Raw genomic sequence first — 26,902 nt, forward strand, 5'->3', positions numbered from 1 at the left:
TCTGGCTAACCCAGCCCATTAAATCTGAATTTCTTTAAGAGTGTCTCCACTACCCAATTAGCACCTTATTATATTTTGCCTTCTTTTACTTTCCAGTCCTTTCATGAATGGAGTGTTTTTTATTACCAAAGTGAGCTGCTTGAGATGAGAAACTACATCTAATATTTCTTTTGACTCTTCCCCACCTCCTCAGCAATATCTTGCACAGTGTGAGATCCACTACACATGCTTCTTGCGTAATTGACCAATTAGGTAACTCTTATCCATACCCAAGTATTCCTAAGAGGAATTTCAATGGCACTTAAAGGGGATGACCGTTTTTCCCTAAGGGAACATAAGCGTCCCCACCCATAAGTATCATGGTAAAGTGTTTGGGAATGTTTCTTTTTTCCTCTTGTACCTGTGCTCCATCCTTACACATAGTAGGTCCGCAATAAATATTTGATGAGTGAATGCATAACTCAGGTGCAACATATAATCAGCTCATCTTTCAAGGAAATACGTCAGGCTGGGTCCCACCTTTTACACAGGTTTAAAACGCTTACAGGTATTATAAGGATTTCTGCATGAGAAATAGGGAGGACTCAAGCTTGTATTGTGCCTGAAATTGACACCCTCCTGAGTTGCTGCTGGTGTGAAAACCACTCATCTCACCTACTACATTCAACCTGCCACACAGAGGATGAATGTCAGCTTTTCCAAATAAAGCAAATAATTGGTTCACTGCAGCTCTGCTTTTTTTTTTTTTTTTTGGCTTGGAAAGCAGCAATAATAGAGTCCTGATGAGCAGGATTTACATGAACTCTGGAAACGTCAGTAATGAGAGTGTCAAAATTTATATATCTATTAAAGTTAACATTAAACTAAGCTTTTCTTCTTGTCATAGCTAGTAGCGCATTTTCCTTTGGCTTGACTTACGCAACCTTCTATCTGAGCGTGGCTTTTACAGTAATCTGGTACAGTATTCATCCCAAAGCAGTAAGGGGCCCTAAGAACAGCTGGCCCAGTCTTCAGACAGCTGAATGTCTAATCCATCCAGGACAGCTTTCACATAATGTACTAAAGCTGCTGTTGGCAACATCTGCTCTGATCCAGTGAGTGAATGAGGATGTTTAAAGGGAGGGAATGTGTGACTCACACTAAGTGTCCATCACACCTCCTCCAACCATATTCACAGTGTTTGAGGACCCTGTTAGTGATCTTCGAAATCACTCAGAATGCTGGTCAGAACACTGAGGTGCCTAGCTAGGGCACCTATCTCCACGCTGAATCTAGACAGCACTTACCCTTGGCAGTGAATCAGAAGTGAGGTTCTCATTATATGGAATGCTGCAGGGCAATTTCGTAGACTTCCGTAGAGGAAGGAAATATGCAGGAAGTCATCAGGACACGGTGGGCATATTGAGAGGAGAGTATTGCTAATTGCTAATTATGTCTTTGAGGTTCTCCTGCAGGTTCCTTCTCTCTCAAGAAAGCCCAGTTTGTTTGTTTTTTGGCTTTACAGCTACCATGAACATCAACTCCTTCATCCCTCCCCCTTAGAAGACAGCAAATGTTTAATGGATTTCTTGAAGGAGAGGTTTGATTTTTCTCTCCACCTAGAAGCTAATAAAGAAAAGCTGTAGATCAGTAGAAATGGAAATGTACATCTAGGGAGTATCATTTCTAGGTTAGGAAAGAGAGCTCGCTCTAAGACTTTAACAAGCAACATATTGCAATTACAGGCAGGCTCTCCAGCATGTCCTTAATTATGCAAGGTAAGTCAAATAAATGTTAATCTGCAAGACAGCTAATTTATTTTCTGAATCTATTCTAAAAATAGGATGAAATAAAATTTGCTTTTGAGATCATTTGTCCTAACATTGGAATAAATTATCAAATGGGATTAAAACCAGTCAGCAAAAGGTCAGAAAAAAAAAAAAAAAAGGTCAGAAGCCATGGGATTTTTTTTTTTGAGAAATGGCGGCAAATTGTGATGAATATTGGGTTAGGGAGCCTAGGCTTTCGTGTTCCATCCATGTAATGCCACTGTTTCTTGGAAAGTCACCGTACCTCCCTGAACGCTGAAATAGACTTAATGATGCCATTGACTAGTTTTGTTACATTGGACTAGTCATATATACACTGGGTCCTGAGATTGCTCAGTTGTAAACTGAAGGGCTTCGGATGATCTCCCTCCCAGCTCTAATATATTAAAATAACCATAGCTCTAACTTACTTAGTGTCTACTGTGTGCTGTACACTGTGTTCGATATTTTACACAGGGTATCTCTAATCTTCACAATTCATAAGGTAAATAGTATTATCCCCATTGTAAAGATGAGGAGATAGAGGCTCAGGTACCTTAAGAAATTTATCTAGGGTCAGACAGTTTACAGATAACACTGGAATTCAAACCAGGTCTACCTGACTCCAAAACCCATGAGGTGGGGTGGGGGGCGAGGTAGCCTTCCCTTCAGCTAAAATCCATGATCTCTGTTGGCTTCTCTAGGAGGGTAGGAAATAGTGGAAAATGCTTTTCAATCTAATGACATGTATTCAGTGAAAACAAAATATTTTTATTTGGAAGATGAATGACTTTCAGTCCAGTTTCCTTTTCCTATTAAAACTATTCCTCTGATTTTTCTGACCCGATAGTATACCCATAGTGCACTCCATAGCATTTGCATAATCTGTAAATGGAATTGTTCAAATAAATCTCCAGGAAACATTGTCACATCTCTTTGGAAGATTCTGCAGTTAGCGACTTCAACTTTTTCTTAAGAGATGGAGTCAGGAAACCTTAACTTCATTAAACTGACTGCAACTGGTAGCTAAAAAGTGTGTTTAAAGGAAAAATGGAAGTACCCCTGAATAGAGTTTTATATAAGATAGCCCCTGGGTACTTCTCCTGGGAAGAAGTCTTTATCTGATCCAGTTTTACACACTTTGATTTGAATCCCAGTAAAGAGAAACATTTGCCATTTTACTCATCAGTACTTCAATGTAATGGGGCAAGGAAAAAAGTTTAGCAAAGAAGTTGATGGTGTGCTAATCCCTGGCATTGTATACGAGTTTGAACTGACTTTGCAAGATGCTTTTAAAACATGCATGGCTGATGTAGTTGAAACTTAGGCTCCATTTATTATTTTTACTGCAACGTTCTTTAATTCTACAGAGAACTCAAACTAATGAGTCATGTAATAGATGACCAAGTACTTAAGCAGAATGTGAAATGCTACTAGGTGGAGATATAAAATAAAATTTGTGACAAGCTGAATACATTTATTTTTTTTAAGTAGCTACAGAGGGTGAAGGAGCGACTGGACAGGATGAAATTAATCAGTGACTTAATTTGGTTTTCTTGGACCTCACCAAGGAGTATATTTCTATTTTCATGTGCATCTTTAAGCATAACTGACCTCAGAACTCAGCAGGAATTGGGCAGTATCCCCAGAAATGCAAACAGCCCTGGAGCCACTCCCAAGGAGGGAAATGATCCTTAAATCTTGATGGCTTCCGAAAGTGTTTTTAGGTTGTTCATGACACTAATCACACAGGAGTTCCTTTAACTTCATTGGCAATTAAGAAAGCTGGGTATGATAAAGTCTAGACAAAAGCAATCTGTTTTTGTCCCTACCCAGATCTGTCCGAGGCGCATCCTGAAGCTCTGCTGATTCCCCTGGTATCTAAATGCTATTTTGAAAGGCTAAACTTGGGGTTAGTGGAAAGATGGTAAAACTCTCATCAGTGACATCTTGTTCATGTAACTGGTATCTATGAGGGAGAGAGTATAGTGAACAAACACACATGAGAATGTTCTTTTGGTTCTACTATGCAACTAAGGTGCAGTAAGACTTTTCCTAAATTCCTTTAGTACATGATCCATTATGGTGACGTAACCATTTGGATTGGCACCAGGGCCAGCCCTCACCAAAATTACAGGCAAGCTGCAGCACGAGTAAAATGAATGGTATATTTGGGAAACTATAAATAATCCAGTATTATTAAAGTAAACATATTTGAGGGTAATAGGAGCAGGGCCAGAATCAGAAGTTTGCATTTTGTCCTGTAGGCAAAAGATTTGAAGCAGGAAAGTGACATGATCACTTGATGGATGCATTCTTGATAGATTTTTTTGTGACAGGGTAAATGCACAGGAGCAAGGCTGGGGTAAAGAAATCATAGGGAATGCTGATATTTATAGGGTAGGCAATGGAAGAGCATCTAATGAAAGAGACAGAGAGGAAATCTTCACAAGAAAAGGAAGTGAACAAAGAAAGCTTGGTATCCAGGAAGCCAAGGGAATCCTTTGTTTCAAGAAGGTGTGAAAAACAATATCAGATGTCACACATTTGTAGCCATTGGATGAGGCAACGAGGAGCTCATTGGTGACCCTGCCTTTGGTGGTCTGAATGGTGGTAGAGGTGGAAGCCGGATTTCAGGCATTTGATGAGCCAGTGAGAGGTGAGGAAGTAAATATGATTAGTGAAGATCATTCTTCTGAGAGGCTTGGATGTGAAAGACAGAGTGATAAGTAGTAAGAGAACAAGGCGCTCAGGGGAGGCTTTTTCTGTGGGAGACATGGCAATGATGATAGGTAAATGGAAAGATGCAGGAGACAGAGGATAAATGATGAAACCAGATCTTGAGGAAACTGGAGCAGGCCTTGAATGGGAGGGGAGATTGCAGAGACCATCCTAAGATAATGTGTAGGTGTAAGGCTGAGAACTTTGTAGATAGAAGGTGCTAGAAAGTTGATGGTACTCCATTCTGATAGCCTCAGTGTTCTAGAGAAGTGCGTCTATTCTGCTAAAAATGAGGAAGTACAGTTAGGCCTTGAGGTATGTGAGAATGGTTCGGAAACACCACTTAGTGAGGTCAGCTTTTTGGGTAAGATCAACATTCTACCACCCATGCCAAATTCCCAGCTCAGTGTCAAGACATTTCTTGTGAGAACTTTCCTCCCACATCCTTGTCCTAGAATCAGAGGCATCTTGAGAAAAATATGTTTGACAAAGCCTTAGAATTCAGGCAAAATATTTTTTCCTTATTACTCAGTGATCCTGTGCTGTTTCCACTCCTGGGTATTTCCTTCCTAAACTATGTTATTGGTCTCTCAGTTTACGGTAGCTACACCTGATGACTTAGTACCTGTGATGCAACCAGAATGAGAGCTTAACTTGTTATTTGCACAGTTGGTCTAATGCATCTGCTTATGAATAGTCAAAAGATTTAGATCTTACATTATGTCAGCAGCTGGAATCTGAGAACCTTTCTGCCTTTTCTGTCACAATCCTAAAGCCATAAGTTTTTGGTGGAGAAGTCAGGCAAAAGGAAGGCACTTACATCTAGCCTTGGCTAATTGGTCCAGGTCACATCCATGGTTAATACGGCGGAACTTGTGTTAAGTTCATTCAGGTTTTATAAAGCCACAAATACATCATTAAATGACTTTTTCTTCTGCATTTATTTTAATTTTCATGCATGTATAGCATTCTAGCAAACAGATAATACTTTAGAGGCCAAATACCATGAGAGATAAGTGCCCAGGTTCTGGAGTCAAACAACTGGATGCAAATTCCAGATCCACCACTCATTAAATGTGTGACCTTGTGTAAGTCACCTAACTTCCCTGAGCTTCAGCTTCCTCATCTATGAAGTTAGAATAAGAGTAATAGTGCCTACATGAGAGTGTTTGGTAATGCAGGTGAAGTGCATTGTAAAGCACAGTGCCCAGCCTGTGGGGTGTACACATTAAGTGTTACCTGCCGTTATGATCAGGCTTGCTGTTTGGTTGCTAATACTAATGCTGCTTATAATAGTGACCCAAGCGTGGAACAAGTTACTTTTAAAGGAGGCAAGTTCCAAATTGTCCAAGGAGACTTGGTCATTTCTAGGGTAGAATGGTGCCACAAAAGGAGCAGGAGTCAAGGTAGGGTGGGATTCGAGTATTACATGTGATTTGATTAGCTGATCCCTCCCGACCTTGAGATGCAGTAATTCTAGTGCTGGGTCTTTCCAACATGTTGTATTTTGAGGAGCCCCCCCACCAAGACCCATGTAACCAAAATAATTCCCTTAGCAGCCTACCATTAAATTCATTCCATGAGGGTTTTCTTCAGATGTGAACTTCAGTGCTGAATGCAGGATAATGCCTAGGAGAGCAGCACATTAATTCCTCATTAAAACACTTTATGGGGGCTTTAAGGACATGGAGCACAGGATGGATGTGTTTGGAGAGATGAGATCACTGGAGGGGGACAAGCCAAGGTGGCAACTACTCCAGGTAGCATGAGGAAGGGCAGTGCTAGGTATCGGGCAGAAGGGCAGCAAAGTGGAGAGAGATGGGAGAATGACGATGATATACTTCTCTGCAGTATTGTCTAGAATGAAACTTCAACCCCTACAAATCAGGACAGACAGAATGGGATTATGATTCTTCCTCTTTTTATTTGAGATCACTAGCCCCCAAAACTTTCCTTATCACAGCTCGTCAGTGTCACATCACCTCAGCTGATTAAAAAAAGAACCCCCTCTCCATCAAACAAAAATGACAGGGATCACACACTAACAGACTGCAAATCACTAAAATCATATTTTGAGTGGTGTATTGTGGTAACCTATAAATAACTAATTGCGTAAAATTGCTTTAGTAGTTTCTAGATGGCAGCTTTAATTAAAAGCACCAGAGACATTTAGAAGTTTAGAAATGGATGGCATGTAATTTGCCCTTTTACCAACCATAAAATGGTAATTAAGGAATTTGATTCACTTCTTCCTATTAAAAGTTTTATGAGAATAGCAAGTTCCTTCTAAATACAGTTTCTCTTCAGCAGAAGGTAGTACGTTTGCTCTATCAGTCTTCTCCAGCAGGGTAAGATGTTTTAGTGTACAAATTCTTCAAAAGTTAATTAGGAAATTTCTTTCAATGCAAAATGTTTGTTTTTAAGGTTCTAAAACATGAAACTGTATTAGAGCTAAAGCTTTGATCATGGCCCCATATTGCTCCACCATCAGTACAAGATGGCCCAGTAATTTCAAGTTTACCAAATGCATGGAGCTGACTGTAAAATCAAAGAAATGAGGAAGTCATTTCCTGGTGAGTCTAGCATGCTTTGCTGATTCTTGAAGGAATCTGAAATCTACCGTGGGTTGACTTCCCGGGGAACCAAGAATATTCGCTCCACAACAGAGGAGTCATCAGAAGATGTTTTTAGCTTCATTGATCCTCCAGCCATACTGGATGAATTAGTAGAGTGTAAAACTCAGACAACATGCAGCAAACCTAGATAACTAAGGGAATCCATTATTTTAACATCATCACAGGCTAAAACACAGCTGGAAATGGAGTCAGGAAGCCCATTTTTATTTTATAATTGATCAATTAATTGCGTTTTTTGGCCATTTCAGACCAAGGATTAGAGATGGCACAACAGAGGGTATTTAGACCAGCATTTTGAAGGTACTAATGACTTAAGTTATACGCACACAAGACAACTGCTAAGTTTTTTTTTTTAAGTCAAGCAGATTCTCAAGTGAACTGAATCTAACTAAGCAACAAACTAGCAGTAAAGGAGAGGCTGTTTGAAATGTCACCTCTTCATTCCCTCTTTCAAGGACTCCCCTGGCTAACTCTGAGCCCCCTCCCTGCAGCCCTCAGCCTGTCTTCCCGAGATAGAAATCCAGCCTTTCCCTTCCCTCTCCCCTAGTCAGAGCTGTGTGGGCATACAGTGATGTATGCTACAGGGAGACTGGACAGTGTGAAGAATATTTTATCCTGGCGTTGTTAACAATTTCCAGTGAATGGGGATAGTAAACACAGTCCTGTTATTCATCAGTTTTATTATTGTTTTTAATATTCCTATCAAAAATGCACTCCCCTCATTGTCTGCACCCAGAACAGACCATTCCCATAGCCCCCAAACCTGCAGGTATAAGGAAAATACTCACAAAATAATACTCAGTGGAAAGTTCAGGATACAAAACTATGTAAGGGGGCAGGGGTGGTATATATGTACAGAGAAAAGAAATTGAGAGGAAGTTTATCTAAATGTTAGCAATGGGACTTTCCTGGCGGTCCAGTGGTTAAGACTCCACGCTTCCAATACAGGGGGCGTGGGTTCAATCCCTGGTCGGGGAACTAAGAGCCAACATGCTGTGCGGCATGGCCAAAAATGTTTTTAAATAAAATAAAATAAATAAAGTAAATGTTAGCGATGATAGTTGCTGCATAAGGAATTTTGAGTGATTTGCCTTTGTTCTCTTTAATTTTCTGAGCATTTGTTATTTTTATAATGCAACAAAAGACAAAGCATATTATTTTAAAACACACACACATTCTGTCCTGTCCTATGACCGACCTCTGAGGACCCAGGTCTCTTTGCTTTCATAAATGACAGCTCTCCAGAAAGGGTCTCATAGTACTGATGGTTGCCAATGGGTTGCTCTCATCTGAGCATGTTACTGGAGACCTGCTGGAGGGGCTATACCATCAGCCAAGGAAAAAAGCTCAGTGGAAGACCTTGAAGGCATCCTGGCAGGCCCGTAGTAAAAGACATTTTAATTATATTTATTAGTTTTTAAGAAAGAGAAATACAAAGAATACAGATTAAAATGGCCTATAATCTCACCATCTAGATAAGCCCCGTTGATATTGAAAGATAAAAATATGGAAGTAATATATGTCTGTGGTTTGGAAGTCAGAACTCTGTAGAAAAGCACAGAAAGAAAATTCTAGGCTTCTTTACCACAAACACACACACCCCAGTCCCTCTCTCTAAGGTAACCAGTGTTAACAGTTTCTTGCGATTCCTTTGAGACCTCTATATGTATTTTTCTCTTACATAAAAGGAATCATATCATATACATTACTCTTCACCCCCCTTCTTTCATTTGATTATATTTCTTGAAGATCTTTCCATAAAAGCATGTATACATCTGCCTCTGTTTTTAAGAGATGTATGATATTACAACATATGGACATACCATAATTTATTAAGTAATTTGCTTCTTGATTGATGTTGTTTTTTTTAAATCCTTTATCAGTGTAGCACTGCATTGAACAACCTAATTCACGTGTTTTGGAACACTTTTGTGAGTATATACACTGGATTAATTTTCGGCAGTAGTAGATATTACCAAATTGCCCTCCCAAAAGATTGAACACATTTACGCCAATAGCGTGTAAGGATGCCCATTTTCCCATACCCTCAGCCACACTGAGTATCATTAAACCTCTTAATATATGCCCATCTGATCAGTGGAAAATGGTATCTCATAGCTTGTAGCTTTAATTTGAATTTCTTTAATTTTAGGTGAAGAGGAGTGTCATTTCATATCTGTTGTGACCATGTGTATTTCTTTTCCAGTAAACTCACTTTCATATCCTCTGCCAGTTTTTCTACTGAGCCGTTGATCTTTCTCTTTTGAAAATTAAGAAAAGCATCCTTTTGTCTCTCCTATGTGTTGCAAATATTTTCCAAGTTTGTCATTTCTTTTAACAGTGTAGAAGTTTTCTAACTTTATTTGGTCAGATTTAGCAATATATGTCCTTAAGGTCTCTAAAGTTTGTGTCCTTCTAGAAAAGCCTTCCTGTAGTAAAGGTACTTTTAAGGCAAGTGGGCAGGCCTTTCAATGACCTTTAAATCGTACTCTTTGTATTTCCCATTTGGGCCCCGTGAAATCTGGAAAACTTAGGAAGTGTTTAGAGTAGTTAAAACCAGAGACTTTGGAATCAGGCCGGTAAGAATGAGTTCGAATTTATTACTAACATCTCTGAGCCACTGTTTTCTCATCTGTAAGATGGAGACAGTGCTCCTACCTTCCTTGTAGGGTTATAGAGGATAAAATGACACAATATGGGTTAAGCCAGTACTTGGCACAGATCAAGTACTAAATAAAGTATGATGATAAGAAGGAGGATAAGTAAATAATTTTTTTTGTTGTTTTGTTTTTTTGTTGTTGCTTTTTACGGTACGCGGGCCTCTCACTGTTGTGGCCTCTCCTGTTGCGGAGCACAGGCTCCGGACGCGCAGGCTCAGCGGCCATGGCGCATGGGCCCAGCCGCTCCGTGGCATGTGGGATCTTCCCAGACTGGGGCACGAACCCGTGTCCCCTGCATCGGCAGATGGACTCTCAACCACTGCGCCACCAGGGAAGCCCAACAATTTTTTAAACTAATATTAACTGGATTGTTTTCAAGACTAGTAGTGAACATTTTGTTTTCAAAATTGTTTTACTGTATTCAAATTCTCTTCTGTCAAACTTTGTTGATTGTATATACACAGCCCTACTTTAATTCTCTTTGCCTGCAAAATACATTGTCCAACTAAAAGGAAAACTTGCAACTATGTTTTTAAAATACTTGGAGAGAGGTACTGAAGGGAGCTTGGCTGAAGAAAAATGTATGGAAAGTCACAAGTACACATGTGTATAAGGAGATGTGCTGCGCTGTCATTACAGTATAAAAAATGGAAACAACCTAATAATCTGTCAGTCGGGTTTGGTCAAATGATGGAATATTATACAACAGTAAAAATGAATTAAGTAGATGCCCGTGTAAAAACATTAAGTCACAAAACATAAGGTTGCATGAATGAAAGAGAAAATTGCAAAAGAATATATATGATGTGATATCATTAGCATATTTTTGTGGTAAAATATGCAAAACAAAATTTACCATTTTAACTTTTTTTTTTTGGCTATACCTTGCGGCTTTCGGGATCTTAGTTCCCCAACCAGAGATTGAACCCAGGCCCCGGCAGTGAAAGCGTGGAGTCCTAACCGCTGGAGCGGGGAATTCCCCCATTTTAACCATTTTTAAGTGTACGATTCTGAGGCATTAAGTACATTCACATTGTTGTGCAACCATCACCACCATCCATCTCCTACATACATTTTTGAAGCATAAAAACATACTGTATATTATTTTTTGACATATACATATGTAGAAAATGTATAAAAACATGCAAGGGGATCACACTAACCGCAGACTAGTGCTTACCTCTGAGGAGGGAAGGGAGAAGGGAACAGAGATAAAGACATGGGTTTTGGCTGTATTCATAACATTTTCTCTTTTTTTTAAGAGCTATATGAAACAAATGTTAACACCTATTAAATTAGGGTGGTAGATGCATGGCAGTGTGTAATGATTTTCTGAGTTGTCGACCATTTGAAATCTTTCATAATTTAAAAAAAATGTTAAGTCAGAAATAGGGTTTAGAAAACAACTTGCAAATTTATACCTGAAAATTCCATTTTAAAAAGTGTTTGTTTTAAATAAGGCTTTCAGTCCTACAGAGACAGTGTTCAAAATATTTAACAACCTTTAAAGCACAGGAACCAACATATCAGAACACACACCAGCTTTGGCCCTGGAGTAGGGTCTTCAGGGACCCCTACAGTGGCCAGTATTAATCCCTTATTTTCTGAACTGATTGGATGTGAGTGAGGCTCTTCCATTAGCTGCAGAGCTCACCAACACATCTAGTGTGTGTCCATATGTGGAGTTCCCTAAATGGCTGACACTGAACTTCCTTAATATTAAAGAGCCTTGATATAATGAGTCAGCTTTATCATTGACCAAAGAAAGTCACTGTTCCCTTGGGAGTGAGTCCTGGGCCATTTAAAGTTTCTCTCTGAGGAATCAAAGGCTTAATAACTGAAATGTGAGGCTGTCTTTAAGCCCCAAATATCAAAGCCTAGCCAGGAAGCTGCAGTGTTTTTTGCTCTATTTTTCTTCCAGCTTCATTTACTAGCTATTCCATTTGGTCTTTCAAAAGGCTTGTTAGACCGTATAATAGGTTTTGGGGGAAAGGAAGGTGGGTAGGCGCCCCATTTTACCAGCATTTGCTCAGGAAAGAAAGCTGATTACAGCAGTAATTTCCCTTAGAAGGCAGGAATCATTCCTCATTGTGAAAGGCGTCCCTAACCCAAGGAAACTGAAGCCATGGTAATGGATTGATAGGCCTGCTTTGTCCTCCTCCCCACTACCACCCCCCAGTCAAAAACCCATCAGAATGCCTTCTGCCAAGACTATCTACTTTGGTTTCTATAACCTTTTCTCTGTGTTCTCTTGAACAAAGTAAAACCAGAACTGTAGGCAGTCAACTGCCCCAGCCCTACCTTAGGGCTTGAGGTCCCTCAAAAGGTGCCTCCCACTTTTCCCAGAGAGGTGAAACTGGGGGCATCTCTGGGGAGAGCGGTCTGAAGAAGGGCTACTTTTACATCTTCTGATTTTAGTCTGTTAGGCTTGAAATTTTTGAGAACCCAGAGATCAACACTTAGCGCCCTCAAAACCTTTCTTTATGTGGTTGTGTGTGTGAGGGGGTGTTCATTTTTGTTTGTTTGTTTGGGTTTTTTTAGTTATGCTGGGCACTATTTTATTTCCCAAGTACATCTGGTCTAGTTTTAACAGCATGTCTTTATTCAAATAATCTATTTGAATGTTTAAAAAAAAATTAGTCAATTAACACATGACCAAAACCACTGCCTTCTGAATTGGCCCTAAATTGATATCTTCCTGGTTCCTGGAAATGCTGAATATATTTTGAACAGTTGAATTAAGGAACCACTGCAGCTGCAAAATGTTATCTAGCAGTATCTGTAAATGCCTGTTTCCTTTTGTTTTACCTTCTTTATTAGACTTGCTGGCTGTTATTAATTTTTTTTTTCTAATTGCTCAAATTGTTCTCTTTCTAATATAGAGCTTAGTCATTTATTATTCTATAAACACATAAAGCACTTCTGTGTGGCAGGAACTATGCTAAATGCTGTCGTCACACACTGCAACCATCTCTTGTTACAACAAAGATCTCCTGGTTATCAAGCAGGCGTCCAGAGGTGCCATCATCTTAACTAATACTTTCAACATATTTAACTAGTGTCAATGAGACACTAGTGTCAATGACCCACTGTACTATTTATAAGACTCCCACTGGTTTTAGCTACTCTGTCAGACCCATGTCATGCTCCTGGTATATCTTATTAGAAAAAGAACCATGTTCACTGACCTTCAGTGTTTTGTTGAGCTTTACAAGCAGCAGACAATCTGGTCTGCATTGGGAAATTTGGAAATTATAAGTGCAGTAAAAAGGCTTGATCCCTGCCTGTGAGTGAAATATGATCTGGTTAGGGAATGAAGGGAGAAATCGTCAGAGGAAACAGTAATCGGCATTAGGTTGTGTGATATAAACTGTAAGCACTCGAGGCGCTCAGAGAATGGAGAGCTGGTTGGGATTTGGAGAAAAGGGGAGAGGAAAATGAGCAGAAGGGGGAAGATGTGGAAGAAAGGAAAGGAATCTGAAAAAGGACTGGACACGTGGGTAAAGAAAAACTGGGAACTAGATTCTAACCTCTCTTCCTGGTAGGTTAAGTGAATTCAAAAAGGAACGAGATCAAAGAACAAGGCAAAGAAGTAAGGGTAGGGCAGTGGAGAACAAAGAGGCCACCTAAGTGGGAAGTGAATGACTCAGCTCCTCCTACGAAGGCTGGGGTGGTCTTGAAATGGGTTGGTTAAAATGGCCCTATCTCAGTATGTAAAATGCATTCTTGAGTCTAGTCAAAAAGCCTCACACTCTTAGTTACAGGCCACGCTTTAGATTTGCAGCTTAATGATGTATACCTGATGTGATCCTCATTCCTAGCCACTTATATCGGTGGAATAACACATCTCTTCTAAGAGGCTCAGATTTCTACCATCAGACAAGATTGATGAAATTGTTTGATATACTCGACAAGGAAGTACCTCCATCAAGATATCTGCAAGTCTTTGAGTCAGTTTATATATTATAATTATTGAGGCTAGACTTTGCACTGTGTCTTAAAAGATGAGTAGGATCTGGATACTAGGAGAGGGAGAGGGGATTCCAGCCACAGGAGTAGTGCAGGCAAATATGTAGTGATAACCAGGGAAAGAGAAAGATGTGTTTCAGAGACAGTGAATAGACCAGTTTGACTGGAAAAGTAACACAGGACCCCTGTACAGACTGCTCGTCACCATCAGCATGGAGGAGACGCTGACAGAATTGCACAGAGGGTTCCTGCCGTCTAAGTCAAGCTGTGCTGAAGCAGGTCATCATGTAACAGGTAATCCACAGCAAGATGCCAGAAACCTAACAGTTAATCAAAAACAGAAATATTAACACCATTTGTGTTAACCTTTCAAAACGATTTCACAGACTATTCTGTTCTGATGTGATTTTATTTGGTCTTTACAGTAATCCACTGACATGGGCATCTCAGCTTTTCTTCTCGCAATTAGACAAAGGCAAAACCCCAAGGACTGGGAGATTATGTAAATTTTTGAAAGTCACAGTCAGCCTCACAACAGGATCTCCTCATAGCTTCTACCCTGATGTGCTGCTCTCATAGCTCTCCTGAACATGTCTGGGTAATTGAACTTAGAGGAAAAAAGGTGGGGAAATGGCCTTGGAAACCCCAGTCTCAATCAAGACAAGGCCAGAGATGTCACCAGCCCTCTTTGAACAGCAAATCCCAGTTTTTTTCAATACCTTTCAATGTAACCTTCTGCACTCAGATTGTCAAACTTGTAGGTCAGAGCGTGGAAAAGAAAAAGTCAAAGAGTTGTTTGTCTCATTGGACAACTGCTTTGCTTAATTTTTTTCTTTTACTCAACTGTCATATTTGTGTTTGTTGTTGTTGTTCTAATAATATATTTTTGATTAAGCCCAAACTGGTCCTCCTAAGTGTCTCTTTAAACCTCATTTCAAAGGTTCGAAAATTGTATTCACAGAGTGTTCATCACCCTGCCTTTCTGGCTTCCTGAACTTCTCTTCTAGTGTTAGCTTCATTAGTCAAGATGTACGGCTGTTGGAAGAATTTTAAATGGGCCTTCCGCGTTGTCTTTGAATAGATACTACATGCAAATAACTTTCCTGCAGAAATTTTCATTCTTCTTGAGTTAGCCCACTATTGTGAATAGTAAGCACTGTCAGGCTTAATTCCTCATATCCTCCTTTTATTGAGTATTCAGGCCAAGGTATTCTACTTAGTTTGCTTTTTTATCAGAACCTTTTGGTCGTTCACATATCTTGAAAGAGACTCATTTTCCCCCAGCGTGTAACAACGGCAATTAGTTTTTTGCTGGTTCATGGGCAATAAATGAACTTTCCCTCTTCAAGCTAATTGTTCACGTAAGGTTCTTGTGAGGTGGTTTGTTTCCTTAGGATGACAAAGGCATTTCTTCAAAATGTATCTGAGTAGTGTCCCAGATACAGTTGCTTGATAATTGAAGAATTTTTTAAGGGGGGGGATATAAAATATTCAGATCGTGTCCAATAAACCTCATTTATCTTAGCCCAAATGTACTGAGTCCCCTTAAATCTCAACCTATAGGCATCTTTTGAGCAAGAATTCTAGCATAAAAATAAAACATGAGGTATGCATTTCAACTTGAACTAGAACTGTCTATTTAACCCAATCGCTTACACACACACACACACACACACACACACACACACACACACACACACACACATACACAGACCTCTATAAAGCAAGGAAAACTAACTCATACCATCCCTAATGTTTGGTGTCACTGTTAAATGTTGAGACACCAGCACCACCCCCAGCCCAGGGTCTCCCTGAGCCAGTTGCACAGCCTGGAGCTTCATTTATTTGATTCTCTGGATGAAAACTTTACCTATCTTATAAAAGCTTGAAGGCTTTTACACCAGTAGTTCAGTAGTGCAGTATTTCCCCTAAGCTAACAAAATTGTTTTCAGCCTCTGCCTTGTCTCTGTGGTGAATCTAACATAGGGCACTCTGCCACTGACCCGGGTTATGGACTTAAAGCTTCGACTATGTCTGTCCAACATAGAAGAGCCTAAAATGTTGAAGCAGAGCCTATGTGGAAATCTTTGTCTATGGTTCTAAGGCTTAGAAAAGTCACTTTCAGAAAGAATTACAGCAATGACTGAGCAATTAGGACACCACTTAGCACCACTGTAAGACTTCATCCTCTTCAAAGGGCTCTCATTTCATTGGCCCTTGTGAGCTTCACACTGTTTTAACCCTGTGCAGTAGGTAGGGTGTGGGTTAGGAAATCAAGACAAGTCCTACAGCTACTCTGTAACAGAGGTCATCCTGAAGCCCAGATCCCCTGATGTGACCCTGGAGCCAGTGTTCTCTCTGCTTTCCCTTATGTGGTCCAGAGTGAAGCAAATTAAGGTGAAATCTTGAGATATTGCTGTTTCCTTAGAACTCCTAACATTAGAGTATGGTTGGAAGAGGTCATAAGATCATAACACAAAGTTGTGTTGATAGAGCAAAGTGGATTTGCAGGGAACCTGAGCTATTCAGTGTAGCCATCTACATGGATCAAATTCAGTTGCAGTTAATTTGATCCATGGTCCTTATGCTATTTTCTCTGAGTGGTCGATTCCCCTTTTTCCCATATTCTCATCATCACTAATTGATACGGGGCTGTACTCCTCTTAAAGGTCTTTGGAGAAAGAGATTACCATCGCCTCCTTTCTAAACTCATTTTTAGAGAAATTCATATGCAGATCTTGACATCGTGGCGTGCTTTATTTGATTCAAGATAGATGTGCTTCATTATAGATGTGTGGCAATTAAGCCTGTAATTCAACAAGGTTTATTGAACATTTGTGCCCGGGTCTACTGGATTTGTTGAGATATAAAACTAAAGCATAAAATCCAGTTCTTGCCCTCAAGGAGCTTTTTGCCTAGACAGAGCATGACTGGATAATTCACATTTGAAAAAAAAAAAGAAGAAGCCTCTTTAGGTTAGAAAACAGAGAGACCAGAAAGTGGGGTTTATGGAGAAGGCTTCCTGGAAAAGAAACATCTCATAAAAACCTTAGAAGATAAACAGGACTTGAATTGGTGGTTGGTGAATGTAATAGTGAGGCCAAGCTAACAACTATATATTACACACACACACACACAATCTCAATGGCTTAACAAAATAGTCGTTTATTTCTTGCTCACATCACAGTGCAGTAAAAGGTTGCCTGTGGGATAGGAGAAATCCCTGCTCCTAGCAGTGACTCAGGAGCCAGGCTCCTTCCATCTAGTGGCTTGTCAATCTCTTAGGCCTTGGAGTCCTCCAATGGGTACTCTGCATCCAGCCAGCCTAGAGGGAGGGGGGGCTCCATAAAGGAACTCAACAGAGGTTTTGTTAGGGACCAGGCCTAGAAGTAGCATATATCACTTCTTCCCACACCTAACTGCAGTGGAGGCTGGGAAATGTAATCTAGCTCTATTCTCAGAAAGAAAAACAGATAGGATGACCTGAATACATAGCATTGTCTCCGCCGTACTAAAGGGGGAGAGCTTCCTGAAGGAAGGATGAGGAAGAGAAGGGGGACAGAGCAAGAGCAAAGTCAAGTTCAGCTTGAACGCCTACTTTTCTGGTTTGATTTGACTAAATTTGATGAACTTGTCATAAATTCTGAGCTTTGATCTTGGTGGGAACAAAAGAAGCTGCATGCTTAGCAAGTATTGTGTCACTAGCCATCCAGGGATTTCATTTTCCCGTGATGGAGAATTGGAACTAGATTTGATTATCTTTGGTTTCTCAGAGCTTATAAACCAAGACATAACTTCTTTTTAACTGGACTTTATTTTTTAGAGCAGTCTTAGGTTCACAGAAAAATTAAGCAGAATCTTTATATGCTGAAACTACTCTGTCTGATACTCTAAAGGTGGAAACATGCTATTACACATTTGTCCAAACTCAGACAGTGTCCAACACCAAGAGTGAACCCTAATGTAAACTATGGTCTTTGGGTGATAATGATGTGTCGGTGTGGGTTCATTAATTGTAACAAACATACCAGTCTGGTGCAGAACATTGATAGTGGGAGAGGTATGCATGTGTGGAGGCAGGCGGTTTATGGGAAATCTCTGTTATCAGGACATAACTTTTAACGGCAGTGCTAGTTATTAGATTTATTCTAAGTTCATGGATCTTGTCTGCTCACAGCAGCCTCTTCACTGACGATATACTCCTCTTGATTGTTCTCTAGCAAGCATCATAAATTGGCAACTCAGGGAATAAATCTGGTTCAAAATATTCATTTGTCCCACTCTGTGTCTTTATTAAAAAAAAAAAAGATTGAGTGCATTTAGGTGGGACCTGCATTTTTTAGTTAACCTTCGTTTCCCCTAGAACTTGTATAATGTAACACCTGACCTAACTCACAGACTAATGCTACCTGCCTGTCCCCTGATGACATATGAGTTTGTGACCCTTGTTTCTGGGGTCTCCTTTTTATTTAGTAGATCATAAATAATAGTCAAGTTACCAAAGTCCCTATCACATGGAAGCTCTGGGTGCTTTCCTAAAACTCACCAGCTCTGTAGGAATGAAGCTGCAGAATATCTTTGAAGAATAATTCTGAAAAGGTCCAGGAGCTCTACAGGAATATAAGAATTCTTACAATTTCAGGGGAGGGATCATGGATCACTTTGACCATCTAACAAAAGCAATGGACCATCTCCTCATGACGATACACATACACGAAACATTTTGCGGATAATTTCATGGAGTTTCTGGACCCTCAGAAACCATTCTGTACACCACTCCTGTGGTAAAGTGATTGATAGCCCCACTTAGGCTACATGGGATAGTGATCAAAAGAATGGACCTTGAAAGTCAGACGAACATGAGCTAAATCTAGCATTGGCAACCTGGAGTTAGTCATTTGACCTCTGAACCTCTATTTCCTCTTCTAAAAAATGACACTAATAATACCTACTTCACAGGGCTACTGTGAGGATTAAAAAGAGAAAATGTATGTAAAGAGTCCACAGGGCTTCCCTGGTGGCGCAGTGGTTGAGAGTCCGCCTGCCGATGCAGGGGACATGGGTTCGTGCCCCGGTCCGGGAAGATCCCACATGCCGCGGAGCGGCCGGGCCCGTGAGCCATGGCCGCTGAGCCTGCGCTCCGCAACGGGAGGGCCCACAACAGTGAGAGGCCCGCGTACCGCAAAAAAAAAAAAAAAAAAAAAAAAAAAGAGTCCAGCACAGTGCCTGGAATATCTTAGTATTCTCAGCAAATGAAAATGGTTATTATTTAGTGATAATAGTCAGCCTTAATGGGTTTTTTGTGGTGCTTACCTGGATTTCACACTGGGCTCATCAGAAATTCAACATAGTCCTTCAGATTTCTGCTTACGTGTGATTTATAATCTGCGAAAACACTAGTGACCTTCATTTCCCCAGCCCATCCCCCAAGGCTGCTCCCATGGTACCGTGGACTTGCCCCAAACTAGTGTTTATCTCAAGGCACTGTAATTGCCTGGTTATTTCTCCGTCTCCCCCACTGGTTTCTGAGCTTCTCAAGAGCAGTGCCATATCTGTTTTATAGTGTGCAGTAGTCGCAGTGCCTAGCACAGTGCCTGATATATAATAGGTTCAAAATAAATCCTGAATAAATTAATAAGTGAGGACAAAAACAGCTTTCCCAGTAAACTTTTAGGAAAATAGTGCTGGTGGAGGTGGGAGAGCTCTTCATTCACTGTTCCTTGCCTGGAGGGCTAAAGCTTTGAGAGAATCAGAAGGAGCGAAAGTGAAGACAAGTGGCCTTACCTGCCTTTCTCTCAATCACAATTCTTGGTCAACTAGCCCACGACTCTCTCATTCCTCGTGATGTCTCTGAGTGCCTTCTGAGTCTTGAAAGGAAGGACATATTAGTCTGAATGCTTATCATTTTTAATTTGTATTTAAATTCTTCGGAAATTGACCTTTACTGTTAGAACATAGTGTAACTTTTTTTTAATTAAAGAGGTCATCTGATTAAATAACTCACACTATTCACTTGTCCTGTAATGTTACGGTAGGTTTATTAGAGTCTCATATTTGAGAACTCCTGTTCTCATTGTTAACCACACAGTGAAATCATCTCAGCTGGTCATTAAGCTCTGCTTCCTTCCAACCCTAGTAACACACAGATATTTGTAATCCCTCCAAATTCTAGAAGCTCCATTTGGTGTCTGCCTAGCAAGATAACAGGCTTATTGTACAGAAGTAACTTGGCCCTTTCTGATTTTTGGTAGGTAGTTATAAGTGGACAGTAGTTAGATCAGTTGGGGAATGGACTTTTCTGCCTAGTGGAGAATTTCCATATAGACCACACATATGATACCAATTTTCAGAGAATTGAAATGCACAGAAACAAAGCAAAAAATTTAAACTCTTTGACTTAAAGGGCACTTTAGGATCAACTGGCTAATGTCAGCTACACAATTCAGCACACTCAGTATCGGAGATTGAGCTGATGCCATATTGCACTTAGGACATTCCCTGAAAGTTTATTTTAACCATTTACCTCTGTCTCATAAAATTAAAGAGCAGATTGTGGCAGGAAAAAAAAAAAAAAAGCAGTATTTCAGTTTTCTGGTTGCTAGGGCTGTAGATGGAGAGAATTTTATGACTACTTTCCAAAGCTTATATTCTGAAAGAAGGTTCATTTTTAATACAGAAATAATAAAAATGTAGGTGGCCTCAACAGCTGTAATTTTTATAAATTAAATACAGAGATGCCTTCTGCCAACATTTGAAATTGGCATTCTGCACAGCCAAAAACTCTGATCTTCTCTGTTATCTAATTTGGGATTTTAGCTACTATTTCCAGGCTGTTAACCTCCACACCTGGACTCTCAGTGATACCACATCAGGTTGCCCCTGCTGCTTCAGTATCGATCAGCAGCATCCTCTTCCCCAACAGGTGATAAATTTATTAGTAACTATCCAGGCTGCCCCAGCTTTAGGCAATTGTCTTCTTAAGAATTATAGTATTTATTCATTGGAGGATAATAAGACAAGGGTAGAAGTCAAATACTTTCGCCCGTTAATTTGCAGCTGTTTCATACAGAGCTATGCTTCACAGAGAAAAGAGCCTGCAGTTCAGATATTATATAATGTCCCCTACTTTGCATAAGACACTGCGAATAATTTTTTTTTACAAGATGCACTTTATTTATGAGCAGTTTCCTCCATAGAAAGAGCTTGTTAGGGCTTAATGCTGATGAATGGAGACAGCACCATTCACACTTCCAGGTTATGGTCTGTCAGTGCTTTCATTATATGCACTAATTTACAAGGATTTATTTATTTTCTCACAAATGTAAAAATGTGCTCCAAGCTAAACATGCTGTCTGGGCATCTGAGGGAAGTGTATTCCTTGGTTGTTCGTCCCACCCCTATCCCACCCACCCTGCATCACTGCCTAACCTTGTGGTAATCGCACAGATCTATATATTTTTTGCTTGCTCTAAAAATGAATACTGGTTAAAATTTTAAACCCTGGAAGTGAGTCTTTTCAATGCAGTTTAATTCCTTTCTCATTCAAAGACTGTGCCTTCCATTGTGTTTTAAGTGCTAATGAAAACCCTGTCAAGTAAGCACATCAAGAGACGTGACCCTTGGAACAAATTATGCCCACAGCATTGGGTAACAAATTTTGGAAATCTGGGTACAACTATATCAAAATATGAACGTCTTATTGAATCTGTAAGATCTTGCTAGCCCCAGATGGCTTTATGTGCTATGAAATCACTCACGTCCCCGTCTCTGAAGAATAAAATTTAAAATAGACTGGGCATGTGCTACCTCCTCCCACTCAGTCTAACAAACAGTAATAGATCATACTGCGTCATCAACATCCCTGGGCTATACCGACACTCATTATGGGAGATGACCACGCCCCCTCCCGCTCCCCAGCCAAGTAATGGCAGAAATAATTCTCTTTTTCTTACCCATGATTTCCAGTTTGGTTTTTAACCTCAGTGAAAATTAAATACCCTTTAAACCTCACCAGCGAAGAGTTTGTAAAACTAGTTGTTTGGGGAATTTGTCTGTGTGTTGGTTGTTTGGTTGGTTCATTGGTTGGGGTAGGAAAATGAGAGGAAATGAAAATATGTACATATAAAATATGCCTAGATGCATAAATAAAGCACCTATCACACAGCCCCTCAAAGCCCTTTCTACTATTTCTTTTTCAACTCCAAACATCAGTATAACCCAATTAAATTTAATTAAAGAATCTCAAAAATTGGAGTATTTTGGAATTTGGACCGCGATAAAAGAAATTGCTACACAAATATATGAAAGGAGAATATCCTACAAACTGTCAGCCAAATGAGCCCCGAAGGCCAACAGCGAGGATTTAATAAGCCTCATCTGTGGAGTTCAGCTGACAGGAACAGAGAGAGAGCAGTTCAGTGTTTAGAAGTTCACAAAAATTAAAAGTGGGAAAACCATGAAAGTCCAAGATTATCCTCCCCAGATCAGGCCAAACTCCACCCTCTGACGGGGGTGAGGAGTGTAGTAGTCAAGGAACAGAATGGTCCTCCCTGATGTCAGCATAAAGATGTATGTTTCTGTACTGCTAGTTTCTGGAGGAATACATTTGTCTATACCTTTTGGGAATCTGTTTCAATTTTCAGGGATTTGATTCTCTAAGTTTACCATCTCCCAGTTAGAGCAGCACTTTCACAGTATCCTCTTAGTCTTGCTTTCCATGTACCTGAATTCTTCGTCCTTTAGCGCGCACAGAACTTGGCACAGTGCCATTCAGTATGCGTTTGGTAAATAATTCATGATTTTATACACTTCAAGCCTGTCTGCTCTTAGCCTTTCTCTCTCCAGATTTGAGTCTTGATCTTTCAGTTCATCCTCTTATGACAGCCAAATTTCCAAGTTCACATTCAGTGATATTGAATACAGAGGTCATAGAAGGTGATCCCAAATCATAGGCCTGCCACACACCAGACCAAATTCTAGGCATTTAAGAAATTGATTTCGCCAAAACACAAAGAAAAATAGAAAGCAGAAATACCCCTTGATTCATCTTCAGTCCAGATATTCTGGAGATGAAAGAAATGTTCCTATGCCATCATCCTTTGACCTGCCGCGGTCTTAAAAGTCTTTTTAAAAACCTTCTTTAAGTCTTTATGCCACCCAAAATAATAAAGGGACTTATTGACATGGAATTGCCCTTGTTTGGACATGCTGGTTTCCTTGGAGAACTCACCAAAACGTAGATGACTTTAGAGGCATTCAGGGAAAGTTAAGATGAATCTGGGGCTTCCCTGGTGGTACAGTGGTTGAGAATCCGCCTGCCAGTGCAGGGGACAAGGGTTCGAGCCCTGGTCCCAGAAGATCCCACATGCCGCGGAGCAACTAAGCCAGTGCGCCACAACTACTGAGCCTGTGCTCTAGAGCTGGTGAGCCACAACTACTGAGCCCACGTGCTGCAACTACTGAAGCCGGCGCGCCTAGAACCTGTGCTCTGCAGCAAGAGAAGCCACCGCAATGAGAAGCCCACGCACCACAACAAAGACCCGATGCAGCCAAAAATAAATAAAATAAATAAATTTATTTTAAAAAAATGAGTCTGTAACTTTCATAGATGTTAAGGATTAATACTTCATGAGGAACATCAGGATTAATCAAAGTACATCATAAAGTCGAGCCTTAATATTAACCTCCTGCCAATGAACTAACTCATCTAAAGGCAGTTTATTAAGTTGGGTTTATAAACTGTCTTTAGATGAGTTCACTCTTTGCCAGGAAAATTATTGTGCGTGTGTGTGTGCGTGTGTGGGTGCACGCATGAGCACTAAGAGGACATGCTGGTTATCACAGATCTTCCTAACTTTAACATACATTCTGAGTTTCACAAGGTCTGAATAAAGGAGAACTAGGAAAAGACTAAATTGTAAACTAATTTTAAAGTAATGCCATGTGGTTATTTTCAAAGTAGCAAGGGAAGCAGGAGTTGAACCATATGTTCTGTATCAGTGTCTGACACTTTTTAAATGCATTATTTCATCAGATACTTACTACAACCTAGGCATAGAATAACCAACTCATCCTAGTTTGTCCAGGACTGTCGCAGGTTTAAAACTGAACCCTGCCCCAGTCCCAGGCAAGCCAGGACAGTTGGTCACTTTAGCCAAGTAAAGCAATAAAAGGTGTTCTGAGACCAGTTTCCAGCATGGGGAGAACCACCAACACCACCACCAAGCAATTCTACACCAGCTGAGTGTCCTACGATTTCACTTAATTCTGACGCGATCTACCCGTAAATAGTATCAGATCCCACAGGTTAAGGGGTGAGTCCTGCAAGACTGCCTTCCCCCAACACCACTTCACATGCCAATCACAAGTCCAGGTTGTCACCTGTGTTTCTGACAGAACTGCTGTAGATAGGAGGTTCCAACAACTCCCTTCTTGGGTTCCATTATTTTGGTAGAGCGGCTCAGCTAACTCAGAGAAACAGTTTACTCACTAGATAACTGGTTTATTATAAAAAGGATGTAACTCAGGAAGAGCCAGATGGAAGAGATGCATGGGGCAAGGTATGGGGAAAAGGAGGGGAAGCTTCCAGGCCCTCTCCAGGTGCACCATTCTCCCCAAATCGCCCTGTGTTCACCAACATGGAAGCTCTTCAAAGCCTGTCCTTCTGGGTTTTCAGTGGAGGCCTCATAATCATAATTGATTAAATCATTGGCCATTGGCCTTTGAACTCAATCTCCAGCCCAGGTCAGGAGGTGGGACTGAAAGTTCCAATCCTCTAATCACCAGGTTGGTTCTCCTGGCAACCAGCCTATTCTTCGGCCAAAGTGCGGCCAAAGTCACCATATTAACATAACAAAAGTCACCTTTATCTCTCTCACCACAGGCAATCCCAAGAGTTTTAGGAGCTCTGCTAGAAAAGGGAACGGAGACCAAAATTCTTTATTATAAATCACAATATCACAGGCAGATAATCTTTTCCATATTTTACCAGAGAGGAGGCTGAATGACTCAAAGTCACACATCAGTTGTAAGTGGTGCATTCAGTATTAGAACCCCAGCCTTCTAACTGCTTTTATATATTTTCCAAGAAACAAGACTGTAATTAGCACAGTGTGTAAAACTACTGTGAGAATTTTATTGACTTGTATTTTTTCTAGAAGCTTAACCATTCCTCTTGTGACACCATAATTTTGCTCTCCAGCTGCCCTCTTAACAGATAATACAGAGAAAAAACTCAGTCCAGTTTATCAGAATTATTAGACTCTGTTAACTGAGAGTGAATTGATGAAAATAATTTTAATGCTTTCCAAGTCAGTTATTTCTAATGCAACTATGAAAATAAGGAGCGGCCTATGCATCTGCCCTCTAAAAGAAATGGAACATACACTGCCTCCCCTGTCTCTTACCATTTGTCTTAGAGGATTTTTTTTTTTTTTTCCTGTTTGTGGGAGTAAGCAAGTATCCGGGGGATGGAAATGTAAAACTGGACAACAAAATTATTAGACTGGCTTTCTCTCCACATATTACATTTTGTCGTTTCTTCTCAATACACAGAGGAGTGAATGTGTGTCCAAACAAACCTCTCCCGTTACTGTTCTGTCTGTGCTGAGCAAAATTGAATCCATATGTCTTTAAAATGCCTTTTCATTTCTATGGCTTCTTTCAAAATACTGATCTTGGTGCAAATGTGGCCCTCTAGACTACTAATGCTCAATTGCTCTTCCCCAACAGGCATCACAGTTGATAGGCATGGATTCATTTACTTTGTGGATGGGACTATGATTCGGAGAATTGATGAGAATGCTGTGATCACAACAGTAATCGGCTCAAACGGTCTGACTTCCACACAGCCACTGAGCTGTGACTCGGGAATGGACATCACTCAGGTAGGCACCAATGGTTTTCAAGCGCTATCACCATTTGGCATCATGGAAACGGATAACAATTTTCTCATACAGAAATTAGGTAGAAAGGAAGCCTGGCGTATCCATTATAACACCAGATAGCAGAAGTTTCTCTTTATGTAAGTTACTTTTTTCCTCCTCAGAAAAACTCAGTTGAGAGAAAAGAGTAAACTAGGATGCGAGTACCACTGGGTGGAATGTTGGCGTGAACATTAAAGTCTCTCAAATTTGAATCAATTAGAGGGTAAGGCCAATTTCACTTATTGACTATGGTCCAAGATATGTAATTTTATTATTTTTGAATAATACAATAACTCACATTTGGAAAAGTACTGACTACTAAAGTCTGGAAATCTTTTTTAATGAATATATGAGCATGACTTATTATTCATGTCTATGTAAATAGCTATTTCTAGGGCGGTTTTTTGTGGGGTTTTGTTTTTGAAGTAAAAGCAACATTCCCTCAGATCTATTTTACATGTATTTAGGAGAGCCTTTTGCCAATGAGAATAAAAGGGAAAATTCAGTGTAGTTCCCGTCTGAGTTCAAAATTCTGATTTTACCAGAATTATGCAAAATCAGGATTAGACATGTAGAGATTACAGAGCATAGAGCACAGTCCCAGCACCTTGTGGATGACTTTCTTAGTTTGCAGACACAAGCAGTTGGTATGTTCAGTGAGGGAAACAGACTAGGCAGATTTCCTTCTTGTGTCACATTGGCCAGAAGTGAGTCACTGGCAAAGGGGAAATGGGATCTCCAAAATGGATTCAGACCCTCTGGAACTGGGTCAACCTCCCTGAGCAGACTGCTACCTAATTCTAGAACCCAAATCAGGGTTCTGTTAGCAAGGAATGAAGGATTACTCTTCAGTAGGCAACCAGCAATATTCTCCACGGTTAGGATGCCCCTGCCTCACCCCAGAACCTCAGAAAATAGTCAAATAGAGTCAACTACAAAAATAAAATCGGAATTGGAAGGCCTGGAAAACTGACAAAATGAATGAACCCTCTTTAAGAGAGATAAGAGTGGGTCAGGCTATCAAGTCCTAGAGCAGCCTAACTTTCCACGATGCAAAGTCCTGCGGGAGGCAAGCAAAAGGAGCATTATTTATGGCAGTGAGGAAGGGCGTGAATGTGTTTATATGGAGGAGGGGGACGAAAGAGAGAAGATGCACGTATATGATTCACTTGTGGGAATAGTTTTAACTTAAAATAGAACACTTA

At 40.3% G+C, this 26,902-nt stretch overlaps 1 protein-coding gene across 1 annotated transcript in view; it reads left to right on the forward strand.

Annotated features, from left to right (window-relative positions):
- TENM1 (teneurin transmembrane protein 1) overlaps positions 1-26,902 on the forward strand; it is a 353,672-nt gene that overhangs the window by 255,373 nt on the left and 71,397 nt on the right. Inside the window, exon 19 of the mRNA XM_022561862.2 lies at positions 25,504-25,658. Within this exon, the coding sequence (XP_022417570.2) occupies positions 25,504-25,658 (155 nt within the window). The remainder of the gene's footprint in view (positions 1-25,503; positions 25,659-26,902) is intronic.

Source organism: Delphinapterus leucas, chromosome X (assembly GCF_059928025.1).
Source record: "Delphinapterus leucas isolate spDelLeu-1000000601 "Yukka" chromosome X, BTC_Dleu_Yukka2, whole genome shotgun sequence".
Taxonomy (NCBI): Eukaryota; Metazoa; Chordata; class Mammalia; order Artiodactyla; family Monodontidae; genus Delphinapterus; species Delphinapterus leucas.